Source organism: Empidonax traillii, unplaced genomic scaffold (assembly GCF_003031625.1).
Source record: "Empidonax traillii isolate 1590-97213 ecotype Southwest subspecies unplaced genomic scaffold, ASM303162v1 scaffold110:size1153230, whole genome shotgun sequence".
Lineage (NCBI taxonomy): Eukaryota > Metazoa > Chordata > Aves > Passeriformes > Tyrannidae > Empidonax > Empidonax traillii.
In genome coordinates, this window is record NW_020955303.1 from 306,942 (window position 1) to 334,040 (window position 27,099).

The 27,099-nt window shown below is 35.4% G+C and overlaps 1 protein-coding gene across 4 annotated transcripts in view; it reads left to right on the plus strand.

Moving 5' to 3' along the window:
* Positions 1-27,099, plus strand: part of GRM8 (glutamate metabotropic receptor 8) — a 328,287-nt gene that overhangs the window by 204,222 nt on the left and 96,966 nt on the right. For all 4 annotated transcript variants that reach the window (XM_027882705.1, XM_027882707.1, XM_027882706.1 and 1 more), the window contains one exon: positions 4,457-4,657. In XM_027882705.1, the coding sequence (XP_027738506.1) occupies positions 4,457-4,657 (201 nt within the window). The remainder of the gene's footprint in view (positions 1-4,456; positions 4,658-27,099) is intronic.

The following is a 27,099-nucleotide window of genomic DNA, read 5'->3' on the forward strand; positions in this document are numbered from 1 at the left end:
GTAAAATTCTCTTGCTTTGTATATAAGGATACAGTCAAAAAATATAGAGGTGGTCATACCTTGGAAGTGAGTGTGTTTTAGTATTACAATTAGGCTCCCTCATCCGAGGAGAGAAATTTCACCACAGCTGTTGGCTCAGCAGCAAGACATCTTCTCCTATCTCTCTTGGTAGATAAGTACTGCCTGGTTTTATCAGCTGCAAGGAACCATCGATTTCCCCTCCCTGCAGGGATTTCTACAGAGCCTGGCTGGTGTCACCACTCTGCCCCCCTGCCCCTTCCTTCCTTCCCCTTTAGCAAGTGCTTACTGTTGTATGGGGAATCATCATGGAGCTGCCAACCATGTTCCATCCAGGGATTAGCAGCTGCATATTACCCCATAATTTCCATACTGCTATAAATTATTTTAGGATGTGAATATAACTTCTCAGTTTCCTCTAATTTTTACCCCCAGCCATATTTTCACAATGTCACAAGTTACAAACCAGGTATATCCAATTGCCTTATTTAAGATTTTTTTATATTCTTAAGAGAATAATCACTAGGAAGTTAACTGTGAAGTTTTTCTATTATCATGGACTTACAGGTGTGCAGAAGTTATTTCTATATGTGCTTTTAGAATATCAATAAGAGTAGGCTTTCTAAAGCTTAGTTGAATTATGCAGCATTTGTCATCTAGCAGATTAGTCCCCTGTGGGAGAGATCAGCAACTTAAGTTTTGATTGTTTGAGACAGTTGTTTCTAACTCACAGGTGATACCATCACCCATGTATGAATTCATTATCTTATCTGTCTTACATTAATCTTTATTTACTTACTGTATGCTGTTAAGTTTTAATGAAGATACATTTTAAATTATTATTTTAAAGGCCTAATTTATCTTGGTTATGTTCCTTGTAATCTCTTGATTCTCAATTGATATTTATGGAATGGAATATGTCATCTACTTCACTTTCTTCCCCCCTTGGATGAGTAGTCCCAGTCACATCCTTTTCCACCTAATCTACATCTCACCTTCCTACTATTATATTCCATATCTTTCCATGTCATAGCTGAGTTACACCATGCTAAGCAGGACACACAATTATTCCTGCAGCATAGAAACTACAGGATGAAAAGAGGAAATGATGAGAGGGTATGGAAGTAATATATCCAGCAACAGTCCAGCTTGTCAGTCTTGTGCAGGAAGTGCAAGAGTTGCTGTAGCAACTCTTTCACCTCTACAGGCTCTTAGAGAATCAGTCCTGTGTCTCACTTTAGGATTCCAAAAATAGATTTCAAATGATTGTATTCAGGAAGAGCTAACACATTTCCTGGGCTAGTGTCACCGCTCTCCTAGGTCTTCTCTAGTAAATGTCTATGTATTTTCTCTTTTGGTTGGTGAAAGTCTTGACATCTTGCTGATGTCAAGTTTGCACTTCTCAACAGCTGGATTGGAAGACCTGCTGGTAAACACCATGGCACATTTCCCTGGATTTCTGTTGTTTGGAGATCAGAGTAGGAAGGGATGGTGTGAGACCAATTCTTGTCTCAGTTCCTGTCACACTGTCAGACCATGGATCCGACAAGTGAAGGTTCAGGAGCTGGGAACATCTTCTCATTATTTTTGATAAAAACACAGCCTAAGCAATTTTAACTGTAGGATGAGAAATTGATCACTAAGAAAGCATTAAAAGATTTATTTTACAAGATACAAATTATGTTCTTTCAAGTCACCAGTGTGTGTAGAAACATGCCTCGTAGACTGAACATCAAGCTATAAATGAAACTGTTATTACTTGATATACAAGTCTGAAGAAAAATCATAGTCATGTCTTTCAACTGAGTAATATTATGTCTGTAGGAGCTGACCATATTTATGGCTTAGACAATATACATAATTTTATTGCTATACATTAACATTTATTTAGGGCAATGCAGTGAAATTTAAGTTGATGAGTTCTTGTCATCTTTATAAATGTTAGTTTATTTATCTAGAAAGAGAAAAAGAGAAGAAACTTCAAGAAGAAAGAGCACATAATCCAATTTTCTGTGTTTTTTTAGTTATGCAAAGCACAGAGGTTTTTCTTTTCTATTGCCTTCTGGATTTGACAGATTTAATAGTTCTGTGAGGTTCCTCACCCCTTTGTATGTATAGAAACACATTCAGTCCCGAAAAATGGGTTTTTTTCCTCTGTAATTTATAGGATAAATTACGTTATGGTCACATATCTGTGAAGAGTGAAGGTAAAATGTTATGCCATGAAAAAAACTTATGCAAAAATGTTTTATATGTGTTTAAACTGCGGTATAGCATAAGGAAGAATAGTATTGTTTTTTTCCCCTTTTAAAATCTGTAACAGTCAATGCACTTGCTTTAGTGTTTGCAACTTTTAGTAATAGAATTTGTTACAGAAAATGGTTCCTCTCTGTCTTTTACCAACCCCCCACCCTTCAACATACACATTTATCCATTTGATATATGAAGGGAATTATATTTATCTTGGTAATTAAAGTGGATGTCCTTGCAACTCCTCTGGTCCTGACCGTCCTGTTTAGAGAATGTGGAAGCTCTGGGGGCACATACAGGTTTCTGACTGCTGTGTGTCACCAGCAGTTCTGTAAACCCTGTCCTTCGCTTGTCCCACAGTCCTTAACAAGGCAGGAACAATTAAAGTGGAAATCATGAGCGCTACCCATCACTTACTGTTAGAAGGTAGTTCCCAAATGAAATAAGTTAATAAATTTGAAAACTAATTAAACTTCTTGTCTTCCATCCTTCGTGTCCTCTTTTATGTCTGGGTTATGCATTGCAACTAATTTTGTAATTTTCAGCATGTGTAAGGAAAAGTTTTTCATGTTTATTTATTTGTAGTAGAATATTACTATTTATTAATTATTTTCCATTCATTAGGTACCAAATCTTGAAAACTGTCTGCAAAGTTACTTGTACAAATCACAAAAATGAATTCTTTGCCTTCTTCTCTAAATGGTTGGTAGCTTTTCAAGAGGCAGTGATTTTATTTTTTTTTAACTAATCCCTGAGGAGAAATAAAAGCACATCATGATTTTTCAAGGCTATCTATTGCTCCCAGTGCTCAGGGGTGTTTCAAGCACAGACGACTACTGCTTGTCAGATTACAAATTTGTTCATATGTTATCACTGTAATGTGAGATGGTGGCACTGAACTGCAGCAAACAGAAGGAAGGTTTCTGAGTATACTCCTTAGCTTTTTTTCCATGTCAAATGCATACTTTGTCTAAAGAATGATCTTGTGTGCGGTATATTTTCAGGCATCAACAATGTACTTTTAAAAACTTGGATTCAGCAAAATTGAAATTTTAAATGGATATAATCCTGTGTTTAGATATAAAAAAGAAACATTATAAATAATATATAAACTGTTAAAACCTAAAAAAATGCATAAACTTTTGCCTCATTTCTAAATAATCTTAAATAATATGACTGGGTTTTTTTTCAAGATGAATGAGTTGATAACTTGGTAGATAACCTAGCTGTTCATATTTGTCTTAACTAAGAGGAACTTACACAGTAAATTTCAGCAGGGCAGATTTCACATCAAGATTTGCAGATGCCTTTTTCCCAGGAAAATTAAGATTTTGAGCCTTTGAAATCAGCATCTGAATACCTATAGAGGACGTGGGATTTCATGTTGATTACCCACTTAACAGAGCTTCCTGATTTTTATTTATTAACTTTTCCACTTAGTAACATCAGCTATTAATGTAAAAAAGTTCTTTGGATTTGGACATAGATGATTAATTCAGGCAATTCCTGCAGAATAAAAGTTATATAATGCATTGTTTTCCTCTGTATTCCCTCTGAAGGATAAATGTCCCTGTAGGAAATAGCAGACAGTACATGGTTCTCAATGTGAAGCATAATTCACTAGTAAATACAGGAAAATGTCATAGAATAAGCACTTTTCAGTATAGAGACAGATGGTCACATCACTTGGCAAGCATTCAGCTTTTTTCCCTGAGATGTTTAAATAATGTTTATCAAACAATAGACAGGGATAAAAATCAAGATAGCCTTAAATTTATCTAAAACAGAATGGCAGGCTGCTCTAGAAGTGTACTATAAATAACAACATACAACTGTTGAATGGAAGTCAATAAGGTGGAGAGAGAATTTTTCTACTGGATTGTAGAAATGTACATATCTATGTATCTTTTCCTTGTAATGCAATGTTCTGTCCTCTTTTCTAACCTAAAACTCAGCATACTGTTTGTATACTTGGCACAGTATATGATGATGAGAGGCAAAACCAGAAGGCTGTATTTTTCATTGTTTTGTTTATTTAGGTTTCAGATGGGTGAATGCTGACTTTACCTGTCAACCCAACTGCAATTATTTATGTCATAATGTGAATTTTTGCATTTTTGCAGTACTCATACAGGTATGCACACATGCACACACAAATAGAAGTAAACTCTTTTTCTTTCTTCTTTAGGCTTAGAAAGAATTGCGAGAGATTCAGCCTATGAGCAAGAAGGAAAAGTTCAGTTTGTCATTGATGCAGTGTATTCCATGGCCTATGCGCTGCACAACATGCATAAAGATCTCTGTCCTGGATATATTGGTCTATGCCCAAGGATGAGCACAACTGATGGTAAAGAACTGCTTAGCTATATCCGGGCAGTAAACTTCAATGGTAAGTTACATGCACTCTGTTTTTGTCCCTCTCTTCTTTAAATGTTTCAGTAGTGACAAGATATGTTTTATTCTTTATATAGGATACTCTAAGGCACAGTGGAAAACAGAATTAGAAGCAGTTCTGTGATTTTTTCCACCTGCTCTGAAACCTTGAGTATATTTTTCATCTTAATATTAAGCTACTCCCAAAAGAGGCAGATGATAAAAATAAGAATCTGTCGATCAAAATATTCCAGTGAAAAGCTGCTATTATAGAAACAAGTTGAGGATTCAAGAAGTCCTATTGATAGATTAAAATCATCTGACAGTAATTGAAAATTGAATTTAAATTAAATTTAAATTTAATTTGAAAATTTTTTAAAAATTGAAAAAATACTCCTTCTGAAATTAGTTAACAATTTCCGTACAGGAACGATTAATGAGAAGTTTGCTTTCAATATACACATTTAAATCTCAATTAAAACACTTTCTAGCAGTTTCAATTTCTTTACGGTTCATTGGTTTTGACTCAGTAATTTAGAGAGCTTTAACACAACTACAGTATATATTTTTGAACAACACTACAATATATTTTTAAACAACACTACACAATATTCTGTGCATCTGGGATCGACCTGCTGGAGAAATGTTACAGATGCTTATGTTGTTAAGAGCAGAGGCCAATAAAGAACAGGATTTTTTTAAGAATGTAGATTTGAAATGTGTAGAACATACTTGATGGTGTAATAAATTTCTGAAAGCCTAAATTATTTCATTAGAAATCATAATTATTGTAGATGGTATTTACCACTATTTCCAAGGAAATGTTCTTTGCTCTGTTTTGATTGGGGGTTTTTCCTTGCTTGGTGGTAGTTCACGTACTACACATGCTTTCTAACTATGCAGAGAGAAGCACTGTCTATCACAATTTATTCCAATGACCTCAGCTGCCAGCCTTGTTGAAAAAAGCACAAGGTCATTTTGAATTTAACTTCTGACTGGAAGCTTTTTTTGCTTTAGGTAATATACCAGACCATTTGGTTGATACAAATGTTGACTGTAGTTCACAGTTTTTTTCTTCCCATGCAATTTTCATGAAAAGGGAATCCCTGTCTCCAGGAATATAAAGTTGGAAGGAGTCAAAATGAATCTGTAGTGATTTTAAAGAACACTTGGAGCATAATGTGTTACTAGAAAATGGGAAATGTGATGATGACAAAGGTAGGCAGCATATTGTAAGGTTTGCAGTGATAATTACCTACATTTCCAGTAGATGTTCTTCTGGGTCTTCTGGTGTTGTTAAAGCCCATAGTGATCTATTTTCATTTTATAAACTCGAAATTTTAGTATAAAAATATAAGCTGTACATTTTATATGAAACCTTCCTCTCCCTAGATAATTGTATTTCATCAGTATCTGTCACAATATCTGTTGCTGACACTAAGTATTGCAAAAAAGTGAGAAAAGAGCATTCTGGACACTAATGAAGAAGTATCGGTTTTTGAAATAATGATTTACTAAAAGATAGGAAAAAAGAAAAAATAAAAAGAAACATTTATTTGAGGTTAATATTCTGAATCATAGGATGTGTTAAATGTTCCCTGTACTAGACTGGTCCACATTATGTACTGGTGTACCAATTTTTTGGGTGTGTTATATACCCAAGTATTTTATTTTCTCTGTCATGCATTGGGAGGCATAAGCAGAGGACGGTCTTAAACACTTTGCCTTTTCCTATTAATCCAGAATTCCTGCTCCTCTGGACAACAGTACTACTGTGTCTGGCAGAGGTGAATATTTACATAGGTTACCAGACCTCCTTGCTGAGACTTGACAGTAGTGCTGTGTGTCGATTTTCATATGCATCCTAGGCTCAAACATTAATAATGTGTTGTATTAAAAATGAGCTGACACATGATAGGAAAATCCTGTCTTTCTCAGATATCCACTGTACCATTTTTCAGCCTAACAATCACAGGATCATAGCACTGCTGAAGTTGGCAGGGACCTCTGGGGATCATCTACTCCAACCTTCTGCTTAGTTCAGGATCAGCCAAATCAAGTTACTTAGGACCTTGCCCTGCAGGTGTTAAATATCTACAAGGACAGAAAATCCTCCAGAATTCTCTCTGAGTAATCAATTCCAATATTTGATCATCTTCACAGTAAAAAAAAATAATTTCTTATGCTTAAATAATTTCTCCTGTGTTTTAGGATTAGCTTCTGCTCTTCAAGGTGATAGTAATTTCTAATATCAAAAAGTAACTGGTATTTTTGAGACAGGCAGTTTTTCTTTTTATTCAATCTATCCATTTTCCCCCATGATCTTACCCTTATGCATAATAAACCAACTTCTCACCTCTCTTAATTCAGTGTATCCCTCTTAACCAATGTGGTAATGAGTGGGTGCAAGTCCAATTAATATGCTGTCACATTCAGCTTAGTGGGTTTCACCTCACAAAGTGTGACCTGTATTATGAAGGACTTCAGGCTGCCTTATGGAGGATGTTTGCAAGGGTAAGAAAACATATGTATTTCTGTTTATGGGAGTAACTGTTTTGCTTTAGATTGCAAGAAATCACTTTGAACTGTGCTTAGTTTTGTTTATTTGGTTTATTTTAATTTAAAAATTAAGATTTATTCCCCTGAAGGATTCATCTTTGTAATATTCCATGACACCTTCATGACTGAAGGATGATCATAACCGCCAGTGCACAGTGTACTGATGTGATTGATATGACAATTCTTTCTGCTTAGATATTCTTTCAGTTGTGTGCTAAATGCAGAAAACCTCACAGTTCATCATGATTTTAAAGTGAATAGAACTTCCTAATTTGTAATAAAAATAAAGAATTTTTTTGTACGCAAGATGTGTGTTACTGTAGACTCCTGTTTTACTATTGCCTGTGTTTATCATAGGACAGGTAGGAAAGTAGGTGTCTAAACCCAGTTATTTCCATTTACAATGTTTAATAATTAATTTAATTTCGTAGGATAAGAAACCACTGTGTACATCTAAAGAGTTTTTAAACAATAGGACGTATCAAAGCAGTGTAGTGAGGTATGGTATACCTAGTTCCTTGGGTTCTTAATGATCACTGTTAGCACACCATAACCAGCCCATTATGTTTCTTTGATGAGAGAATACTTAGACCTTTCAAATGTTTTATGGTCCTACTTACCTTTCTTTTTCCCAGGCAAAAAGTGAATGCTATCACTTTACGTTTTTCTTATTTTAATAAGGTGCCACATTTGAAATATTTTTTCCTTCCACTCTTTGTATCTAAATGAGGTATTTATGTGAAACTGATGTTTTGTATTTAAAGCTATGTAAAGTGAACAGTTTTTCTGTTAATTAGGTTTATAAATGGTGATATACACGATAGTAATTGTGGCATGACTCAGTATGTTCTCCTATTGCATTACTTTAGTGTTCTCTTTCTATTTAATTTCATTATTCTGTCTACAAAACAAGCAGATGTTTTATAAGAGTTTTCACTCTGGCATGTATCAAGTGCTCCATGAGAAGTGCTCTGCTCAATCCAACACAAGTGCTTACCATTTAACAGAAACAGGACTTGAACGTGCATTTGTGGTGAATAGAAGCGTTTCAAAGGTGGTTTTGTTTTGGTTTTAAGAAAAAGATTTATCTTGTCGTTTTCTTCAAGACAAAGAATGACAGCACAGATAGAGCGCTGTTTCTTGGACAGGAATAACACATTCTCTCTCTGTGTTTTCCTCTCTCTCTGTCTCTCTTCCCTCCCCCCCTTCCTCCCACCTCTCTTTATAGGCAGTATAGGGTAGCTGGTTTTTTGCCTACCTTTAGTCATATATTTGTACTTATATTTACATTAACACATTTTAGTATGTCTTATGGGTACATGTCAAGAAAACATTCCACATTTCAACACAACATATTTACTGATATTACAATATGAGTCTTACCCTGAATTGTAAAGTAAGGGCAGCACTTGACCTGTACTCTCATGCATACAAACAGACATCTTATTTGCTTTGGTGGGCTATTTATCCTGGGGATTAACAGACATACTTGCTACTTTGACTTTTTTTATGTGAACAGTGATAATTGAGATGGAAGCAGAGAATAGGTGGAAACCATGACTCTTCCTGACATCACTGCTTAGGTAAATGTTGTGTGCTTTTTCAGGAGGTCACTGCAATAGCTTTTCCTTCTTCTGGTGAAGAAAAGACTTAAAAACCTTTTGTTTGGTGTTCTCTGGACAAAGTAAAGCAACTGTGTTGCTTGCTGGGATTTTGTGGCAAATATGCAATAACACTGGAACAGGTTGCCTGAAAAGTTATGGTGTCTCCATCCTTGGAGACACTCAAAACCTGACTGGACATGGGCAGAGGGGTTGGACAAGGTGATTTCCAGAGGTCCCTGCCCACCTCAGTCATTCTGTGATTCTATAACATTAACTGGACTTGAAAGAAAGAAAAGTATATCACTTAACCCTGCTTTACAATACTTTATTTTTCTTGAATTAATTTCATAATCTAAGTGGACTTGTAAGCCTTGCTGTTACTTAGTTTTAGATATGTTAATTTAATACCTTTGAGAAAAGATTTATTTTGACTGCACGCACAGACACACTCATGCATGCAGAGTTAACTGTGTTTAAAAAGGAAACATTCCAAAAATTCATCCTGTAAGGGCAGAATAATACTAGAGAATGAAAATAAAAGAACATAATCTAACAGGTTAACTCAAAATAAGGTGTCCACACTTGTTAACTAAAAATTAATGATCACTTTACATTTTATTTTTTTTCCTGAGAAAACAGAATCTATACAGGACTTTAAAAAACAATAATAATGAGTTTTCTCATAGAGAATTTTGAACCCTACAGAGAATCATTATTGTGGAATCATCTGTTTACAAAATAATCTTCTCCTGCTATCTTTTGAAGTTGCTAAGACATCAATCTATGTAAAACTCTGCTGACTTAATATTCAGCTCAGACTGTTTTAAATGTTTTCCAGAAGAAAGCTGAAATCACTCTATTCTTTCATTGAGTACAAAATTTGCATTCTCAAGTCATTAAAACAGAAGCTTTAAAATGGTGCACTTACAGGCTGATAAGTTTTGACATTTTTTGAGGCATAAAGCCCAATAGAACTAAATGTCCCACATAAAATGTACTAGTGCTATGCTTTTCTCTCAGATTTTTAAAAATCCTGCTCTCAAGTCTATATAACTAGCCACAGAGAAAAAAATCCCACCTTTTTAAAACAGTTGAAGTTGGGCATACCTTGCAATTTTTGCAATTTATGAGTTCTTATAGGCACTTGATAATTTAGGGGGTTGTACTTCAGAAACACTTAGCATCGTATGATACCACTGCTACCACATTCTGATAGGGTTAAAAACTAAGTATAATGTGAGATAATAGCAGATGAGTAGATCAGATAGGGACAAATAAGATTAACAGTGAGTTGGGAAGGGCTGAACTCTGCTGACCTAGCTAGGATTCACTGTGGTAGCAAATCTAGTTTCACTAATCGGTACTATACTGAAAAAATAGATACTAATTTCAGTTGCAGAAGTGGGAGTGGCAGGGGGAATGTATGCTGCTGTTTTATTAAGATCTGTGATGTTTGTTCTGTCATAATTAAATCATGTCATGATTCTATGTAATTTTTTTTTTTTTTAAGTCTTGGTGGTACAGAGGAATGTGTGAAAACACGGCTAAAGCTTAAACTAACATAGACCTACATTCATAAAACCCCAGATTTCAAAATTATTTTCATATGCTTTTTGTCATGGTTTCAGAGGGGTCTGCCTTGGCTTGTGAATGCATTGGGGACTATGGCAGACCATTTGCAACAAAGATTCCTGATGTCTGGTTTCCTTATGTTAAATGAATAAAGGAATTGTTACCACTGTTAATTTATTATTGGGGATAAGCAGGGAATGATTTCAAATAAATTCTGCTCTGGCATGCTAATTATTTCACTGGAATTAATCCAAGTGGCTGTACAAGAAACTAAAATTGCACAGTGATCTGAATCACTCTTAATGGATTTAAGTAATGTATGGCCATAATATAAACATGCACAGCAGGGAAAGCTTGGAGCTGCTGTGATTCTGGGGTACTTCACGACTTCATGTGATTAAAATCAGTGATTATGAAAATGGTGGTTGTGAAATTAGAAGGTAGAACCTAAAAGCGAGTTCAATTTATAGCTGTGCTCTTGCTTATGTACAGATAAGTTCTGATTAATTGAGCAATATATATGCTCCACATACAAAATTCATGATGTAGAACTTGACTGAGGTCAATTCTGTTTTGAGGAACAAGGTCTAATTCATAGGATATTTTAATAATTAATAGGTAAAGGAAGGTGATAAAGGATATACTCTCATTACCCAATGAAAATTGCATCTCCTGATAGTTAAGTATATTCAGATATATTAGACTACAGTTTTCTAATATGATCAGATGAAAAACTCAAGTTGTTGTACAAACCAACCCAGTGAAAAAGTATCTGACTGCAAAGAAGTTGGATCCATATTGCATGCGTTTTTTTACCTTTTAGTCAGTGCAAGACACATCACAGTTTCAGTACTACAGTGTTTTAAGCCTTTCTGATATCCTTACCTTTATTAACAGGAAGAAGGCCTAGTTCATGTTTAAAAGGAAAAGAACACCTTGACAAGATTCCTAACTTGAATGTTTGAATTTAAAATCTGCCCTTAAATCTATCAAATTAAGTAAGAATGTTTTTACAAGTTTTTAATTTTCTTGTATGGTGATTTATGAACCGTTTGATAAGACAACAGTTCTGCAAGCCGTCAAGACAGTCGTGAGGGGAAATGGATTGGTTTTTAGTACCTGAATAATGTGAACCTTTTTCATTTCCCTACAACACCTTTTACTTACAAAATGAAATAAAACACGTTGTAGAGAATATCAAGGTAAAAAAGGCAAGACAGATTTTGTTAAAGGTGTTTATAGTATAAGTAAGCTGCATTTACAATTCATTCATGTAAAAAGTGATCTATCTATAGCACCCAATACGTGACAAACTCAAAAAGTAGAGCAATTCTTCAGGGAGATCACTCTAAGTGAAATTACCTTAAAAAAATCTGACATTCTAAAGTAAGGATGACAATAAGTATTTCTTTACATTAAAGGGAACCACAGTGGACTCAGGTCAGCTAAATAATGTAAGGTAGGAATTACAGTGAGGAGAGAATAAATTTGTAACTAGTGGACGTTGCTGACATCATCAGACAGCACTGTTTAGTTTTTTGGCTCTAGGGAGATGTACTCAGCGGTAATCAACCAAGTTCAGATCTATAGTCAAAGCAGTAGATTCAAGAGCAAGTTAGATGTGTTAGACCTTGTTACCGGATGTGACCTTAAGCTAAGACAGGGAGAATCCGAGTGAACTGAGGAAGACACTCAGGAGGAAGGTGGTGGGATTCATTTCATCCCTTACAGGCCAATAGGTTCTCTCAGTTTCAGTATCCAGTAAAGTCTACTGTGTCTCGTTCTTCAGTGGTCAGTTATGAGTCAAAGAGTTTTTCAGAGGCTGGTTAAAGCATTTCTAATAGCGTGAATTATTAAGTAAGTGGAAGGTAGTTTACCCTACAAGCTTCTCCACTTCAGCAAGTGAAGCATTTCCTATTATTTCTGAGGATTAAGGTATCCAATAATTTTGACCACATACCAGGTTATGTTTTATGCTGAAGAGATTGCACCCAAAATGTTGCTCCCCATAGTCTTAACCAAATCTCTCCCTTGTAAGCCTGAAACAAAATAGATTTGATGCACAAATTCCTGAGGTGTTCTAATTTAAATAGAGACTGTTTCTCTCAGTTCTCCTGTTATCTCTGTCATCAGTATTGAACGCTTGATAATTAAAGGGAAAATAATTTGTAAAGATTTAGTTTCAATTCTGTGGATTCTATGCATTCAAAGTGCATTAGTGAGGCTTCCATATTAACATTTTTCAATTTGTGTCAGTGTCTTTAGCTTATAAACTTTTAGAATTACATCAGCATTTAATAAAAAAAAGTAGTTTGAAGTATAGGAAAAACAGAATATTCATTATTATTAGTTGGATTTGCAAGCCTGAATTATTTTAAACCAAGTCATAGCATTTGACACAGACACATGGTTTTGAAAGTAATGCTTCTCTCTATGACTTACATCTCTGTTAACAGTCAACTTGACTGGTACTCCGCTTCAATACAGTTTTATATGCTGGTAGTTAAGCTATTTTAGTAAAGATAAGATTTTTAGAGGATATTCGTCTACATTTCGGAGTATGAGTTTTTAACTACTATATCGAAATTTACACACTAATCACAGCTTCATCTTTAAACCCGCCAGTTACAGTGGGTGAGGTTTTATTATCTGCTGTGATTAACTTTGATTCTGACTTGCCTAAATTTTAGGAGTTTAGCTGGTGGGTGAATGGATGTGGTGCAACTCTCAACATTGTCAGGATAAAGAGGTTTATGCCTCTGAACAGTTCTAGAAGGGAATCAGAAATATTTAGTGCATCATTGCTAACTTTGTTTTGGATGAAGATGAGAGAAACACTGGAGTTTTGTTCTTTCCCAAAACTTTTTATATTAGTTTGGTATTTAAATGTTCACTAGACAAATAAAGTAATTGACTTCTAAGTCTTTAATCCAAAGGAGTCTGAAGCCATTTCTGAGAAGCTAGCCTTAAACAAGCACAGGGCACAACTGGGAGAATATTCTGCAACACTTCCTAGAAGTCCTATCCAAATGGACTCTCAGTATCCTAACTCAGTAGAACTAAATGGCTCTTATTTTTTATAAAGTCATAATTTTTATTGTATTTTTATTGTAGTGAAAGTAGAATTGAAACAGCTGTAGAAGCATGACTCCTTATTTCTACTGAGCCAGAAATGAAACAAGAAATCTTATGGCACTGTTGGAATTTTTAATTTATTGAGCACCATACATAAAGAAGACCTGTCATCAGCATCTGGGTAATTTTTCATTGTCATTCAGAGAAAAATTGTCTGTTCTATAAAAGATGAATTACAAGTTACCCTCTGATATTAAAGCACTATATGTGTACTATCTCCAAAGGGTTAGAGAAGCTGGCATAATTTTTAAATATTATTTTTTAATAATAACCTTTTTTTCTTATTATCCTATAAGAAAGCAAAAGAAGCCAAATCAAAACCAACCAATTTTGGATAGAGAAAGAAATATCAAGACATTACCATAGCTTTAATATAAAGGAGGAAATTTAGCTTTAGGAAAAATAAAAACCAAACAGACTTCCTTGTAATAATGATGTTTGATTATTCTATCAATCACTTTTATTTTCTTTCAATGAACAATGAAAATTTAGATGTTAGGCTATCATGAAATAAGTGTCTTTCAAGTTTCTTGTAACATCCTTGCAGTGTATCTTGATTACATAGCACCTTGATTAAAAGAATTTTCACAGAACTGGGAGTTAAGTTGGTTAAGTTCATTCTTGCAAGAGCCCAAAAATTTATGCAGTTTTTTAAGCAACAGTTTTGCTATCTCTCTGTTCCTGCAATACTTTTTTGCATTTTCAATTTTAGGTCTGTGCTATCTACATGTCTCCTGTTACATTTTTCCATATTATAACTTAAAACAAATAAGAATTCAGAGTTGCTAAAGAGATTTGTGATTAGAATTTAAAAATATAACTAATAATAAAGGAGTAGAAATTTAGATCTCTTCATGCTTAATTGATCAGGGAAAAAAATTTCATCCTAAATCTATGAAAACAAATATCACAACAGTTAGAAATTGATCCTGGTTACTATAGTTCAGATGTTTCTAGTGCTTGGAAGCATTAAAAACTATTGATTCAACCTGAATGCCCCGGGATTAATTAATACTGTCTTAATTAATTTAGCTCACCCTTTTTATTTCATATTCTGAAAAGGAACTATTTCATTCAATTTGCACAAATTTTCCTTGAAAAGTAGATATTAAATTTACCTGTTCATTGTTTAGTTGAAAAAGGAAAAATTCATCAGCCAACCAGGAACTCTCAGGAATACTACGTTTATCAACACTGGGTTTATAAAGTTTCCATAGAAAATATAGTGTTTATTTTAATGAGTCTGGAATACTGGCGTTCATCAACTGTACTGGAAATAAGCTGTAAAAAAGTGGTCACCCTAACGGTTTTAAAGAAGTGCTAAAATGATAAGAGAAAGCAAAATCCAGGTCAATTGGCAAGTAAACATATAGAAAAAAATTGCACTTACAACTACTTATTTTTGTTATGAGTATCATATAGTCACTTAGATGTGGCTTCAAATTTGCGTATTGGACTTGCTCTATACTGGAAGACAGTTCCTAAGAACTTGAAAAGCATCTTAGGAGCACAGTGGTTACCTGAGCTGTCTGAGGAATACAAAACATCCTGAGATTGCAGACATACTCTCTAACACATATGTTTATTTGCAAGAGTAGAAGAGCAGTACAGTTAGAGATAGTCCTTGACATTCACTAAATGAATATTTCCCTGGGAGCTGTATGTTTTTCAGTGGAAAGGCAAGGGAATTTGTGTTTGCTTGTGGTAGGCAGAGGATAGAGTTTGTACAGACTTGGTGGCAAGAAAGTACTTTTGTATCACCCATGTACTGTGTCCCACTCCCTCCTCAGAATTTCTTTTCTTACATATCCTTATCAAACTCTTTAAATAAGAAGTGAAATATTCTGTATGTTGCATCTTATAGAGACCTCAGTACACTTTGACTGTAAGGCTAAGCAAACACATATATAATCACAGAAGAGACATTATTGCTCACTCTGAGCTCCAGCTGGATCAATATTTGGTTTTCCTGTTTGACTCTGCAGCTACCCTAGGGCTACCCTGGCCTTGCTCCAATATAGCTTGATCCTGAGTGGAGAGACAAAAATGTATTGGCACTGTTCCTGTGTCACACATAATCACATTTTACAAATATGTCCCTACGTAGCGTTAAGTCACATCTCATAATATGGCCAGTTATGGTAGTTGTGTCCCACTTTTTAGAGGTGATTATTATGTATTTTAAAAGAAAATAAAAATGATAAATTTTTATGAACCTCAAGTCATCATCTGCATGCAGGATATGCAGCTACAGGGCAGTTAGACTCTTCAAAACATGCCAGATTGTGCAAACTTGAAAGGCTTAGTTAGTGCAGTCTCTGCCATGGTTCTTCCAAGTCCCTGCCCAAAGATCTGAAGATAAAGCCTCGGGACATTAGAGTCCATTGCTTATCATGTTAGAGAAAAACAACTAAAGGTGCTTTGAAATAATCTGTATATTGACATACAGCCACTGTGGGAAGGTTTCTGCCAAGCCAGCTGGCATTTGAAGGCTCCTGCTCTTGATAGTTACAAATTGTTGTATTGATCACCCCTTGTACATGGACTAACTGCAGCTCAAACACTGATAATTTTTTCTCTGTTTTTCACTTTCACCATTTCTCACCAACAAGGCACATTGTTCATGCAGAATGGGCTTAGGCAGGTTTCATTTTTACCTGAGCTTAAAATACACATGGTTTTATTCTTGTTGTAATAAGTGAGTTCTCCTAAGCCTTGAATAGTGAAACAAAAAAATTCTGAGGAGTGTGTAAAATAAAAAGAAATTAATGTTCAAGCAGGTGTTCCCAAACCTAAGTTGTTCTTTCAAGTTCTTAATGCTTACATCAATTTGCATAGCAAATGTGAAGGCATAAGTGTAGATGTGGTTTAAATATAGTGTTTTAATGAATTACTGCACAGTACATAGACACAACTGGCTGTTATCTCAGTCCACAAAATTTTTGAAATAAAGACATGTACCATTCTCTCTAAATAAAGACTCTGAACTCATATTCAGAGGTAATTTAAGCTTAGTTATTTTGTTTTGAATAGCAGGAACTTGCCCCTCCTATGGAGATAAGAGGCTGGAGCTGCTGAAAACAAATAAGGTGAAGAGTGGAAGACATAGAAGGTAGCAAATGGCAGTTGAGGAGTCCAAATACACAGAAAGAGAGTTTTGTCTCTTCTCTATTCGTATATAATCAGATTAAAGATTTCCTATGAGGATAAACTGCTAATAGACATTGACTGTATATGCCAAACAGTGAATAATGCCAATGTCACTTGAGAGGCATATACTATTTTTCCACTTGTGGAAAAGAGGTTGCAATTTGTTTTTAAAGAAGTGGCTCAGTAACACCTATAAGCACATACCATGTGAGCTCCGTGGCCAGGGTCTAATCACCTATCTGAGTGCACGCCATGTCAGATGTCTGTGAATCTCTATAGCAAAGAGGTTGTTATGTACTCCTAACAAAGTGTGTTGAGGTCAGGTTTTCCAGCATCAAACACATTTTTAAGTGTTTTCCTAACATATGGGCGGTGGTTTTTCAGTAGTTCATGGAATAGTATAGTGTATTCTAATTCTGAAGTCATTAAATTCTAAAAAATACTCACAAAACCAAAACCCTCATAAAATAATTCAGTTCTTACCCTGGATTAAAATAATACAAACCATAAATGGCCTTTAGAAAGAAATTTGTTTATCCTCTGTCATTTGACAAAAAAACCCCAAACCAAATAAACTAAGCATTGATTTAATGATTTTCCTTTTTATCTTCTGTCTTACTGTTTAGTTATTTGATTTTGGTCTGAATTAAACTCAAATTAATTTTATGAGGAAACAGAATCTGTCCAGGCCCAACAGCTGTACTCGTGAGTTATATTCTTATCAGTTCAATCACTAATGAAAAACAGCAATCAATTGATATTCGTGGCAAGGATGCTGATTTCATTGACCAATTTCAAGAAACTCTTCTTGTGGCTCTGGTCCTTGAGTAAAATCTCTGGGAAATCAGTCCCAGGAATGAAGTCTCTTAGTTTCCAATATTGTTAACCTTCAGGGCAAGCCCATGTAAAGTTTAGGGCAGGGCTCCCTTGTGCCAAGGTAGTGCCATGTCAGCAGAGATAAAAGTTGCTTCCCTCAGCATCTGGCATCCCTATGAGCTAGTAGCTACAATTCTCTTGATTTCTGTCCAGAGGGGACAACTCAGATCAGAGAAATAGATAGAAAAGAAGTCTGCCTCTCCCTCTTGGATCTGAGCTGCAAGGGGGGGGTCAAGAAAAAGCTGTGTGCCTCACTGGTTAGGCTAAGGAGCCTCTGAAAAGGGAAATGTAAATGCTGGTCCTACAGTAACCTAGACGTGTGAATCAGTGCCACTTGGACAGTTCTTAAATAATTAAATTCAACTCAGGTCTTGGTCACTAAATAGGCATCTGAAATCTGACCCTTCCTATTGTTCCTTTTCCTATAAAAAGGTTGTCCTGTTTCATACGGGTGATTTTCAGATCGTGAAGTCCTTGGAGTCTGTGATAACATAGACCTTGTAAATGTAGATGTACAGTGATTAAACTGGACATGATCATAAAAGGGAATAATTCTTATGAGGTTCAATGTCTTAAGAGACTACATATAGATCTATTTTTGAGGTTCATATATAAAAAATTAATACAGATCTATTGTTATAAACTTTTACCTTTATTTTCTTGATTTTGTATGTGCATCTGCCACTCCTGATGCTGTATGGATGACTGAAAATATTCTTAGCCACTTACCACTTCTTCAGAAGTCCCTCTGTAGAATCAATAACAGATAAATGAAAAAGTATTTCCTAAAATGTAAGTTTTCATCTTCGTGGTCCTGACTTGCTAATGATTTCTAATGCAGTATTAAATAGGAATGAGCACAGATCTTGATATGAATTCCCAGATAGATAAATAACAAGAGCGATTCTGAGGAGGGAAGTGTTGAAGCATGATGAAACCTCACAATAATAGGAGACTATGGAAAAGCACTGAGGGTGACAACAAATGAACATGACTCCTATAGAACAGGGACACAAGCCCCTGCCTGGACTGTATAATTTGTTGACGGGAAATGGAAAGTAATAAGGTTAGGCACAGAAAGACAGAAGGGCTTTAACTTCAGCAGATTGACACACTACAAATATTGAACAGTAGATAGATTAGAGACAAGGACTGTTTATAATGGTATTGTGTTTTTCATTTTTCCCCCATGAGAAATTACAGCAAAGAATACAGATGCATGATGATGTAGGTGATAAAAGATGCAGTTTTTCCTAGCATTGTGAAAGGTAGTAGCAAAACTACTATGATATATTGGGTTTGCCTTATTTTGTGTGTGTCATGCAACTAGAATAAGTGGAAGAGGGGACAAGTATCGAAATGGAGTAACAGAAATTTTGCTATTCCTATAGCCAAACAATATAGGAATAGAATTGAATTTGTTTCACATTAGATATGAAGAGGGGAGGTGTCTACACATGAACTAGTAGATTACACTGCTTTTATAGTGAATGGAGAGAGATTCACTTAGTGGGGCATGGTTCACCTCATCATTACTAAAATACACGAGATGAGTTGTGCTGTAGAGATGCCTCACGGACAGCAGAGCAAATCTATAAAACTGTATCAGCTTTAGTTGTCTACTGCCAAAAACAGGTGAGATTACTCCAGTAATGTTATGATTTTTTTGGGGAAAAAAGATGGATGGAAACTAGGAATAAAGTGATGAGTTATTATTGTAAATTACCCAAATGAAAGAAGAAATGGCAGAAAATTAGAGGAGGTGCAAAAGCTGTATGATAACACTTCTTTGCAGAGATATTAATCTAATTATCAGTAACAAACCCAGTAATTAAAACAACTATAAATTTTTTATTAATAAAATTAGACTACTACTTTGTGTCAACTTTAAAAGCAGTGAAAGGAGAAGCAATCCACATGGAATTCTTCCTTGCATGCACAAAGGTTGTATAGGCAATTAAGACACATCCAAAAAATAAAATCTCCTTACAGACAAAACTTTTAACATTGAGGAATATAGTTAAAATTCATCTTTCAAACAAGATTTTAAACTATTCTAATATGAAAAACCTTTAAAACTGAAAATAAATCTGCAGGTTACAAAGCTGCCAAAGGGAAAAGAAGAGGACAAAGCAACTCAGGAAAAATAAAAATGAAACTGGTCACAAAAGCCTACCAAAACCTGTAGGAAAAATTGGTGGATAACAACACATAAATGCAGATGATAAGATGTTATGTGTCTGTATAACATTTAGACAATTAATTCTGACAATAAGTAACAGGGGTTGACAAAGCTGGGGAACTGAATATAAACAAAAAAATTGTGCATGGGAGCAAGCAACAGTGCATACAAAGTTATTTATTATTTGAACTCAAGCAAACTGGAGAAGTTACCCATGAAAAAGAATTAAGTGTGGTAGAAGAGTCTTCTGTTTAATTCTGGAGACGCTGGGGAGCCCAATGAGATAGTGCTATTTTTCAGTTGTCATTTGTCAACACTGTGAAAAAAGGAAGCAACTTTGACAATTGTGGCTGTAGAAATGAGATTGGGAAAAGAGTTATATAATTCATTGTTCTGTAGCATTCACCCTATCCATCCTTATGGCATCTGTCCATCCAGTGCAAAATGACCAAGCATTTCCAAGAACAAATGCAGCATATTTTAAGAAATACATGCAAAATAATTTGATATGTGAGTGAAAAAGAAACAAAAACGAAAATGTATACAGAAAGCTTGAAGGTAGATTTAGAAGAGATGAATTCAAAAGTTTAATAACAGGGTTGTCTTTCATTACTTATGTGATGATGTATTTAGGAATCTGGGAAGATCTGTATAAAATAATTGCAAGATTTACTGCTTTGAGATTATAATAAGGAAGGTTTACAAAATAAGATTGTGGAAAAGTTTGGATAATATAATGAATACCAATGTAATTATATTAGAGATAAAAATATGAAATAAAAATAATTTTACAACATTACAAAAGTAGATATAAATCCTTAATGTGCCTGAAGAAAGAGACTGATAAGAAAGACAGGAATCTAGTGTGAGATTTGTCTGAACTGCTATATATTTTCTCTTCTCTTGTATTTAGAAACACAGGTACTCTGTACTCTTAACAAAGTTCCTGTTGTTAGCCTGTAAATGCGTCAGAATACACATATGCTCTTATTTTTATTGCCTCAGTCCCAAAGATTACCCAAACTCTGCCGTGTGTTGTTTGATCTTATTCCATGTTACCAATGTATCCCATCGATCTTCATGCTATTGGTTACATTTCATTAGGACATCTATCTCCCCAAAGAGCAATTTTTTTTTCCCTTTGAGAGCATACACAAAATTTTTTGAAGTAGACTCTGAAGAAATGCACAGGGAACCTACCAATACCAAGACACTTTCAGCATAGCTGGTTTGATCTCCTTTTTGATCCACTTTACCATCCAGCTTCTGATGCCCCGCTTATCAATTTTAATCAGTCATCTCCCATGGAATAAAACTGTGAAATCCAGGGAGATTGTGTTTTCCTTGTAAATAAGTAAATAATTTCTGTATCAAAGAAACATACCAGGATCATTGGCATGATCCATTTCTGCAAAATTTATGTAGCCTTTATCCTCATTTGCATTTTTGTCTGTATCGTCTACAGAGATTTCCATATGGGTAGAATAACTATTGATCATGAAAATGCAGCCTGAAAGACTACATCAATAAAGTATAAAAAAGAGGAATTAAGAATCTGTTTGAAGAAATAAGAGATTTACTTTGTAGATAAGTGATCCTTGCACAAACCTCGTTATAGCTTCTTTGTGTTCAGAGTTGCCCCTTGAGAATGTCATGAAATGGTTTTGGGAATCCAGACAAACAATATGTCAGGAAACCTGACCTCAGTGAATTTTTTTCAGAGGACAGCAGGCAATAAACAAGGTTTTCTGAAGTACTAATTTCAGAGCTGACTCTTCTGTTGGCAAACTGGATTTAACTAGTGGTATCTGGAGACGTGTTAATGAATTTCAGATTAACACAAGTGCTAAACCTAATGCCATAATTAAGAGAGACCTGCCAATCACTGCCTCGTTTGCACTGGCACAATTTATTCTGTAGATTTTTGTTGCAACATTAGCATCTAGTAAGAACTGCAATTAATTGTTAAATGGATCCTAAAAGAGCATTTCACAGGAATGAGAAAAATGACTGTAACAGAAGATTTTTACAGCCCATTCCATTATGTATATAAGGTTATAAAATTTTGTGTGCAATTTTCTAAACTTACCTGTTCACTCTCATTCCTGGAAGCAGGTCTTCTGAAAAGTAGCACTTCAAAAGAAATTTGTACTCATTAATTTCTGGTAATATTTAGGGCATTATTGTAGAATCATGGAGTCCTTAGAGCTGTAAAAGACATCCATCTGTAACATACAAGATCTGAGGAAGTGCAACAAAGGTTTTCACTCTCTCTGTGTGATAATGCATTTTTTTCATAATTTCCTTGGATCTGATACATGTGTTGTATTGTCTGCATCTTCCTCTGTTGCCTCAGCTGAAATTGTAAGACATTGTAAACATCATTTGGCTGTGATAATATCTACTTTTTATATGGTTTCAAAAATAGAAGAAATTACTTATTAGTTTCTAATTATAATCTAGAGTTGCATTTTTACAGAGAGAAGATTTGTTTCCATTTACATGTATCTGTAGGTATTTATTATTCAATCTTTCTTACTTCTAAAGAAATGTTCATACCAGAACAAGTATAAGAATCATACATGTCATAACAGTGCCTTTACTACAAGTGCAATTTCTTAAGTGCCTGAGCCTTTGTTAGCTCCTCCAACACAAAGCTGAGCTCCTGAAACCTTTCCACCAAGAGGACAATAAGTAATGTGGGTGTTTTATGGGCCACCTTCCTTTCTCATTCACACAGTCTCACAGACTTCGTAGTCTGCATTGCATAGATTCACACATAAGACAGTACGTGCATAGATTTATAATATCCCTTTGCTTTTAAAGATGAGGCTCATGAAACACATTAGCTTAATTTTTCAGATACTCCTCATTTGCTATTTAATAGTGGGAAATGAAACAGCAAAGGTTGCTCCCTGTGGCTGTTTTACACTTCTCGTGGCTTGCTGATGCAGCCAAATAGTTGCAAATAATCATGTCATTGTCACTGATCATTTGCAACTTCCTGAAAGTCTAGGATCATTAGACATCCAAAAGAGAGTTACTGCTCAGAAAACCAGTGTGGTCCTCTGGAGATGTCTAGTGGATGAGAGTAGACTGAGCTACAGCAGCGGGCTGCTCAGGTTTGCATCCAGTAGAATGTGGAATATCTTCAGGGATGGAGACTCCTCAACCTCTCAGGGCTATGTATTCCACTGTTTGACTGCACACTGAAAAAGCTTTTAATGCATAAACATAATTTTCTCTGGTTTACTATGTGCCCATTGCCTCTTGTCCTGTCTCTGGACATAAATGAGACAAGTCTATCTCCATCCCATAATATAAGATATAAGATTCTGATATAAGATTCCCCTCTGATGCATTCCCTTCTCCGAGCTGAAAAGTCTCAGCTCTCTTAGTGTCTTCTTACATGACAGATGCTCCAAGCCCTTTCTGGCCATTTGTAATACTCACTCCAGTATGTCCATATCTCTTTTACTGGTGAGCTCAGAACTGGACACAGCTGTGGTTTCAGCAGTGCTCAGGATATGGGAAGGATCACCTCCTCAACTTGCTGCTTAGACTCACACCTCATCTGCTATCGGCACACTGTTCTGTGGTTTCACATCAGACAAGTAACTTTTCTCCTGCCATTGTCTGTCTCAGGCTTTGACATCCTGGGAGTCTCCATTTCTGCACCCAGTAAGCACAAACTTCTTCTGCTCCTCCTTCATCACAGCTGCCCTCTAGTTGGTGATGTGGATACTCCCCAGCACAAATCTCAGGCTGGCAGGAAGCCCATCATCCCCTGGTCACCCCCTCAGTAATGGGCCTACAGAGATGTATCACCCTCCCTTCTGAGCCTCTGATACCCTGGGATAGCTGCTGAGTGTGTGTTGGGGACACACTTTGTCATACATCTCCACCACTACTTGGCGCACAGAGGCTTCCCTCAGCATCAGGATTTCCAGCCAGCTTTTGCACACCCTCTGCAGAAACTGCTCCTCCCAGCTGGGCTGGCCCTTACACACACCTCTGCCAGCTCCTGCTGAACAGATACTTGGCTCTCCTTGCTTAAAACTCAAAGAACCGTTTGATCAGGAACAGTTTCATTACAAGCCTTGTGGCTGCCTTTCCTAGTGCAACAGGCACCCTGACATTCCTCCAGGAGTTTCCAGGAGTCCCCAACCATCCCAGAAGATGTTTAAAGACTATCTACAAGTGGAGCCCTAAAAATGATGAGTAACTTACGGTGTCTAATGCCTGCCACTGTTAGCTCTGTTTTCATAGAATCATGGAATCATCCAGGTTGGAAAGGACCTCTGAGATGATCAAGTCTAACACTTGATCCACCACCACCGTGGTTACTAGACCATTTCCTTGTCATTCTTGTTCCCTTGGCTCTTTTTTTTTTAACTCTGAAAATAGATGAAAGGAAAGAAAGGTATCCCTCTTTGTATCTGGTTTAAGGTTCTTCTGTGATACTGAAGTATTGAGTTTTATATGTAAATGAAGAGGACCTGTTAACTATTACCTCTAGAAATTGCAGAACATTGTTAAATGGACTTTTACTTACATGGAACCAAACTAGTTCATTCCTCTTCATGAGCAGTAGTACCTTTATTGACAAGGATAGTGGTCTTACTCTACAGGAATGACCCTGTAATATACAGAAAGATATTCAGATTTTTATGTATTATAGGTTTCTGATGAAATGCTGAGACACAATGGTGCTGGTATGCAGTATTTTTGTTGTGCAGTCCTTGAGTGTTACAGTGATATCACGATAATTTCTTTCGTCTTGTAAATATTTTAGTGGTCTTGAAGAAAAATGAATTTCAGTCTTTTCTTATGGAATATCAAATAATATAAAAATATTTAAAAGATTTAAAGATCTAGGTTATAACCTTTCCTTTAGGCAAACACTTAAGAATCTTCTTAAGGCATAAAATTGCAGTTAACTTTCTGTGTAAAGTTATGCATGTGCCTAACCATTTTGTTAGTGATCACCTTTAATGGAATTGTAAGTAGCACTCAGATAGTAGAAATGTGATAAAGATACATTTTAAGCATTTAATAACTACTCTTGTCAACAAATAGAAGTTTTAAGTAACAAACGTATAAATATATGTATAAACAATAGAGATGACGTATAAGTGCTAGCAATCTTTATACGATTTCAGTTGACAAACACATAAACTTCTTTTTTAAATGTGTTATCTACTCCATATTTACAACTAAAGGACTTTATTCAGAGTTAAAGATATACCCTTTTATTAAACTTGCTTGAGATTCTGAAGTGAGAGATGCTGATCACTGAACAGAATCATACTCATTTGCTGTTAAATGACAATTAGGTTTCCATTGTCAGAACCATGGAAAAGATGAAGCATGAGTAGACACCCCAGTGAAAGGAGAAAGAAGGGATAGCAGCAACTTTTGCTTCTTTGAACAACCTGGCTTACAGCTCCTTACCCACTGCAAATCCAGCACTAGCAGTGCAGTGAAGATGTGACACTTGCAGATGTTCTTGGATATTTTGTCGGTCACTATTATCTGCAGGCTTGAGGATTTCACCTTCTGAAAGAGCACATGGACTGTGTTGTTGAAAGGGAGAACATCAAACTGGTATCTTCTCTATAATTCTCAATATTTGCTCTAGTTATATAAATACTGAACAACAATGTTAGAGGAGAAAGTCACTTAAACTCTTTAAAAAATAGATGACAAAAAAGGTGACATAATTAAATTTAAAATTCCTATTGATCTCAGATGTATGCTTTTTTAGCCTTAAGTTCTAATGCAAAACTAAATCATTATGCGGATTTACATATTTCCCCTGGGCTCATCTTAGAGGTGTTTGAGTTAGCAGTCTGATTATAACTGAAATCTGATTCAGAATAACTTTTAAAACTTGTCAGATGGGTTTCTGCAGGTTATGATGTGAAAACTGGAACATTTCTGTTTCCATTCCAGAAACATAATGAGGCTCCAAGTATTTAAAACTGAATGAAAAAACAGGTTTTGGGTTGTAGTTGGTTGAGGTTCTTTGTTTTTATATTGGTCGGTTGGTTTTTTGGGGGATACGTTTTTCTTTGATTTTTGGTTGTTTCTTTGTCTGTCTTTAATCGAATTAGTATTACAGTACATAAGGAAGTAATGTGTGCATGTCAGTCTAAAGAAGAAGGACATTTTTTAACTGCTTTACTAGAAGCCTGTTATATATGTGATTTTAAATTCACATTGTTACTCTTCATATCTATATTTAGAATTCAGACCCTCATTTCATGATTTTCACAGTTTTAGGCCTTCTGGTCAAGTTTCACCACAAGTCAAGTCTAACTGTTAGTTTTACAGATAGTTCTTTGAAGTTGCTTATATGTTACTATATCAACACTGCATCTTAGCCCATAAGCTTCTACTTGTGCAGTGACGTAATTAGCAATCACTGTAGGATCATAAAAATAGAATAAAGTAGATTTTGAAGTGATTTTGAAGAACTATTTGTTCTATTGTACTACCAAAATCAGGATTAACTATATGATTTTCACTGCTAACAGATGCTTGTCCAGCTTGTTCATGAAAAATGTCTGCTAGGGAGACTTCACAGCCCTTCCAGGCAATCTATTGCTTCACTGCCTTCAGCTCGAGTTTTTCTTTAGGGTTATCTTCAGTCTTCATTCTTGTAAATGCAAGTTGGTATTCCATGTCTTGGAATAGTGATCTTTATTTTTTTAGTTTATTTTAAACTCAAATCCTCAGGATAATTAAAATAAGAACTTTTGCTTTCTTATTATTCCTATCTTTTAACATTTTAGATATGATCATATTGCCCCTCAGTCTATTCTTTTTGGACCTAACCAACCTCCTTCCTTTAACCACTTACTAAAGGTTTTGTTTCCTTAATCTCTCTTCTTGGTCTTATCTTTTTGTTCCATAAACATTTCCTAGAATGCTGTTCTCAAAATTGGATATAATATTCCAGCAACAGTTTTGCTGTCATTGGATGGGATGGAAGAGTGTTTAAAAATAATCTTTATACATCTCAAAATGCCATTTTTGCATAAAATATTGTCACATTCAGCTTCTGAAAGAGCCACTGGTATTAAACAGATTCTATTGCTCCACTAGTTGTTTCCATTCTGCAATGAACTTTTCTGTCATGAAATGCAGATCTTGCCCTTATTTGTACTGAATTTTCTTCAGACTTCAACCTGTTGCAATCATTTTGATACAATGTGTTTGCAGCTCTCTCAGCATGGTGTTAACTTCCAGATGTAATAAACCTATTTTTTATTTCTTTATTTAAACTGTTAAAGGAAGTAACTCAGATCCCTGTGGAACAGTACTGCAAACCTTTGTCCAGACAACTGTTAATAACAACACTCACTAGTTCCATGC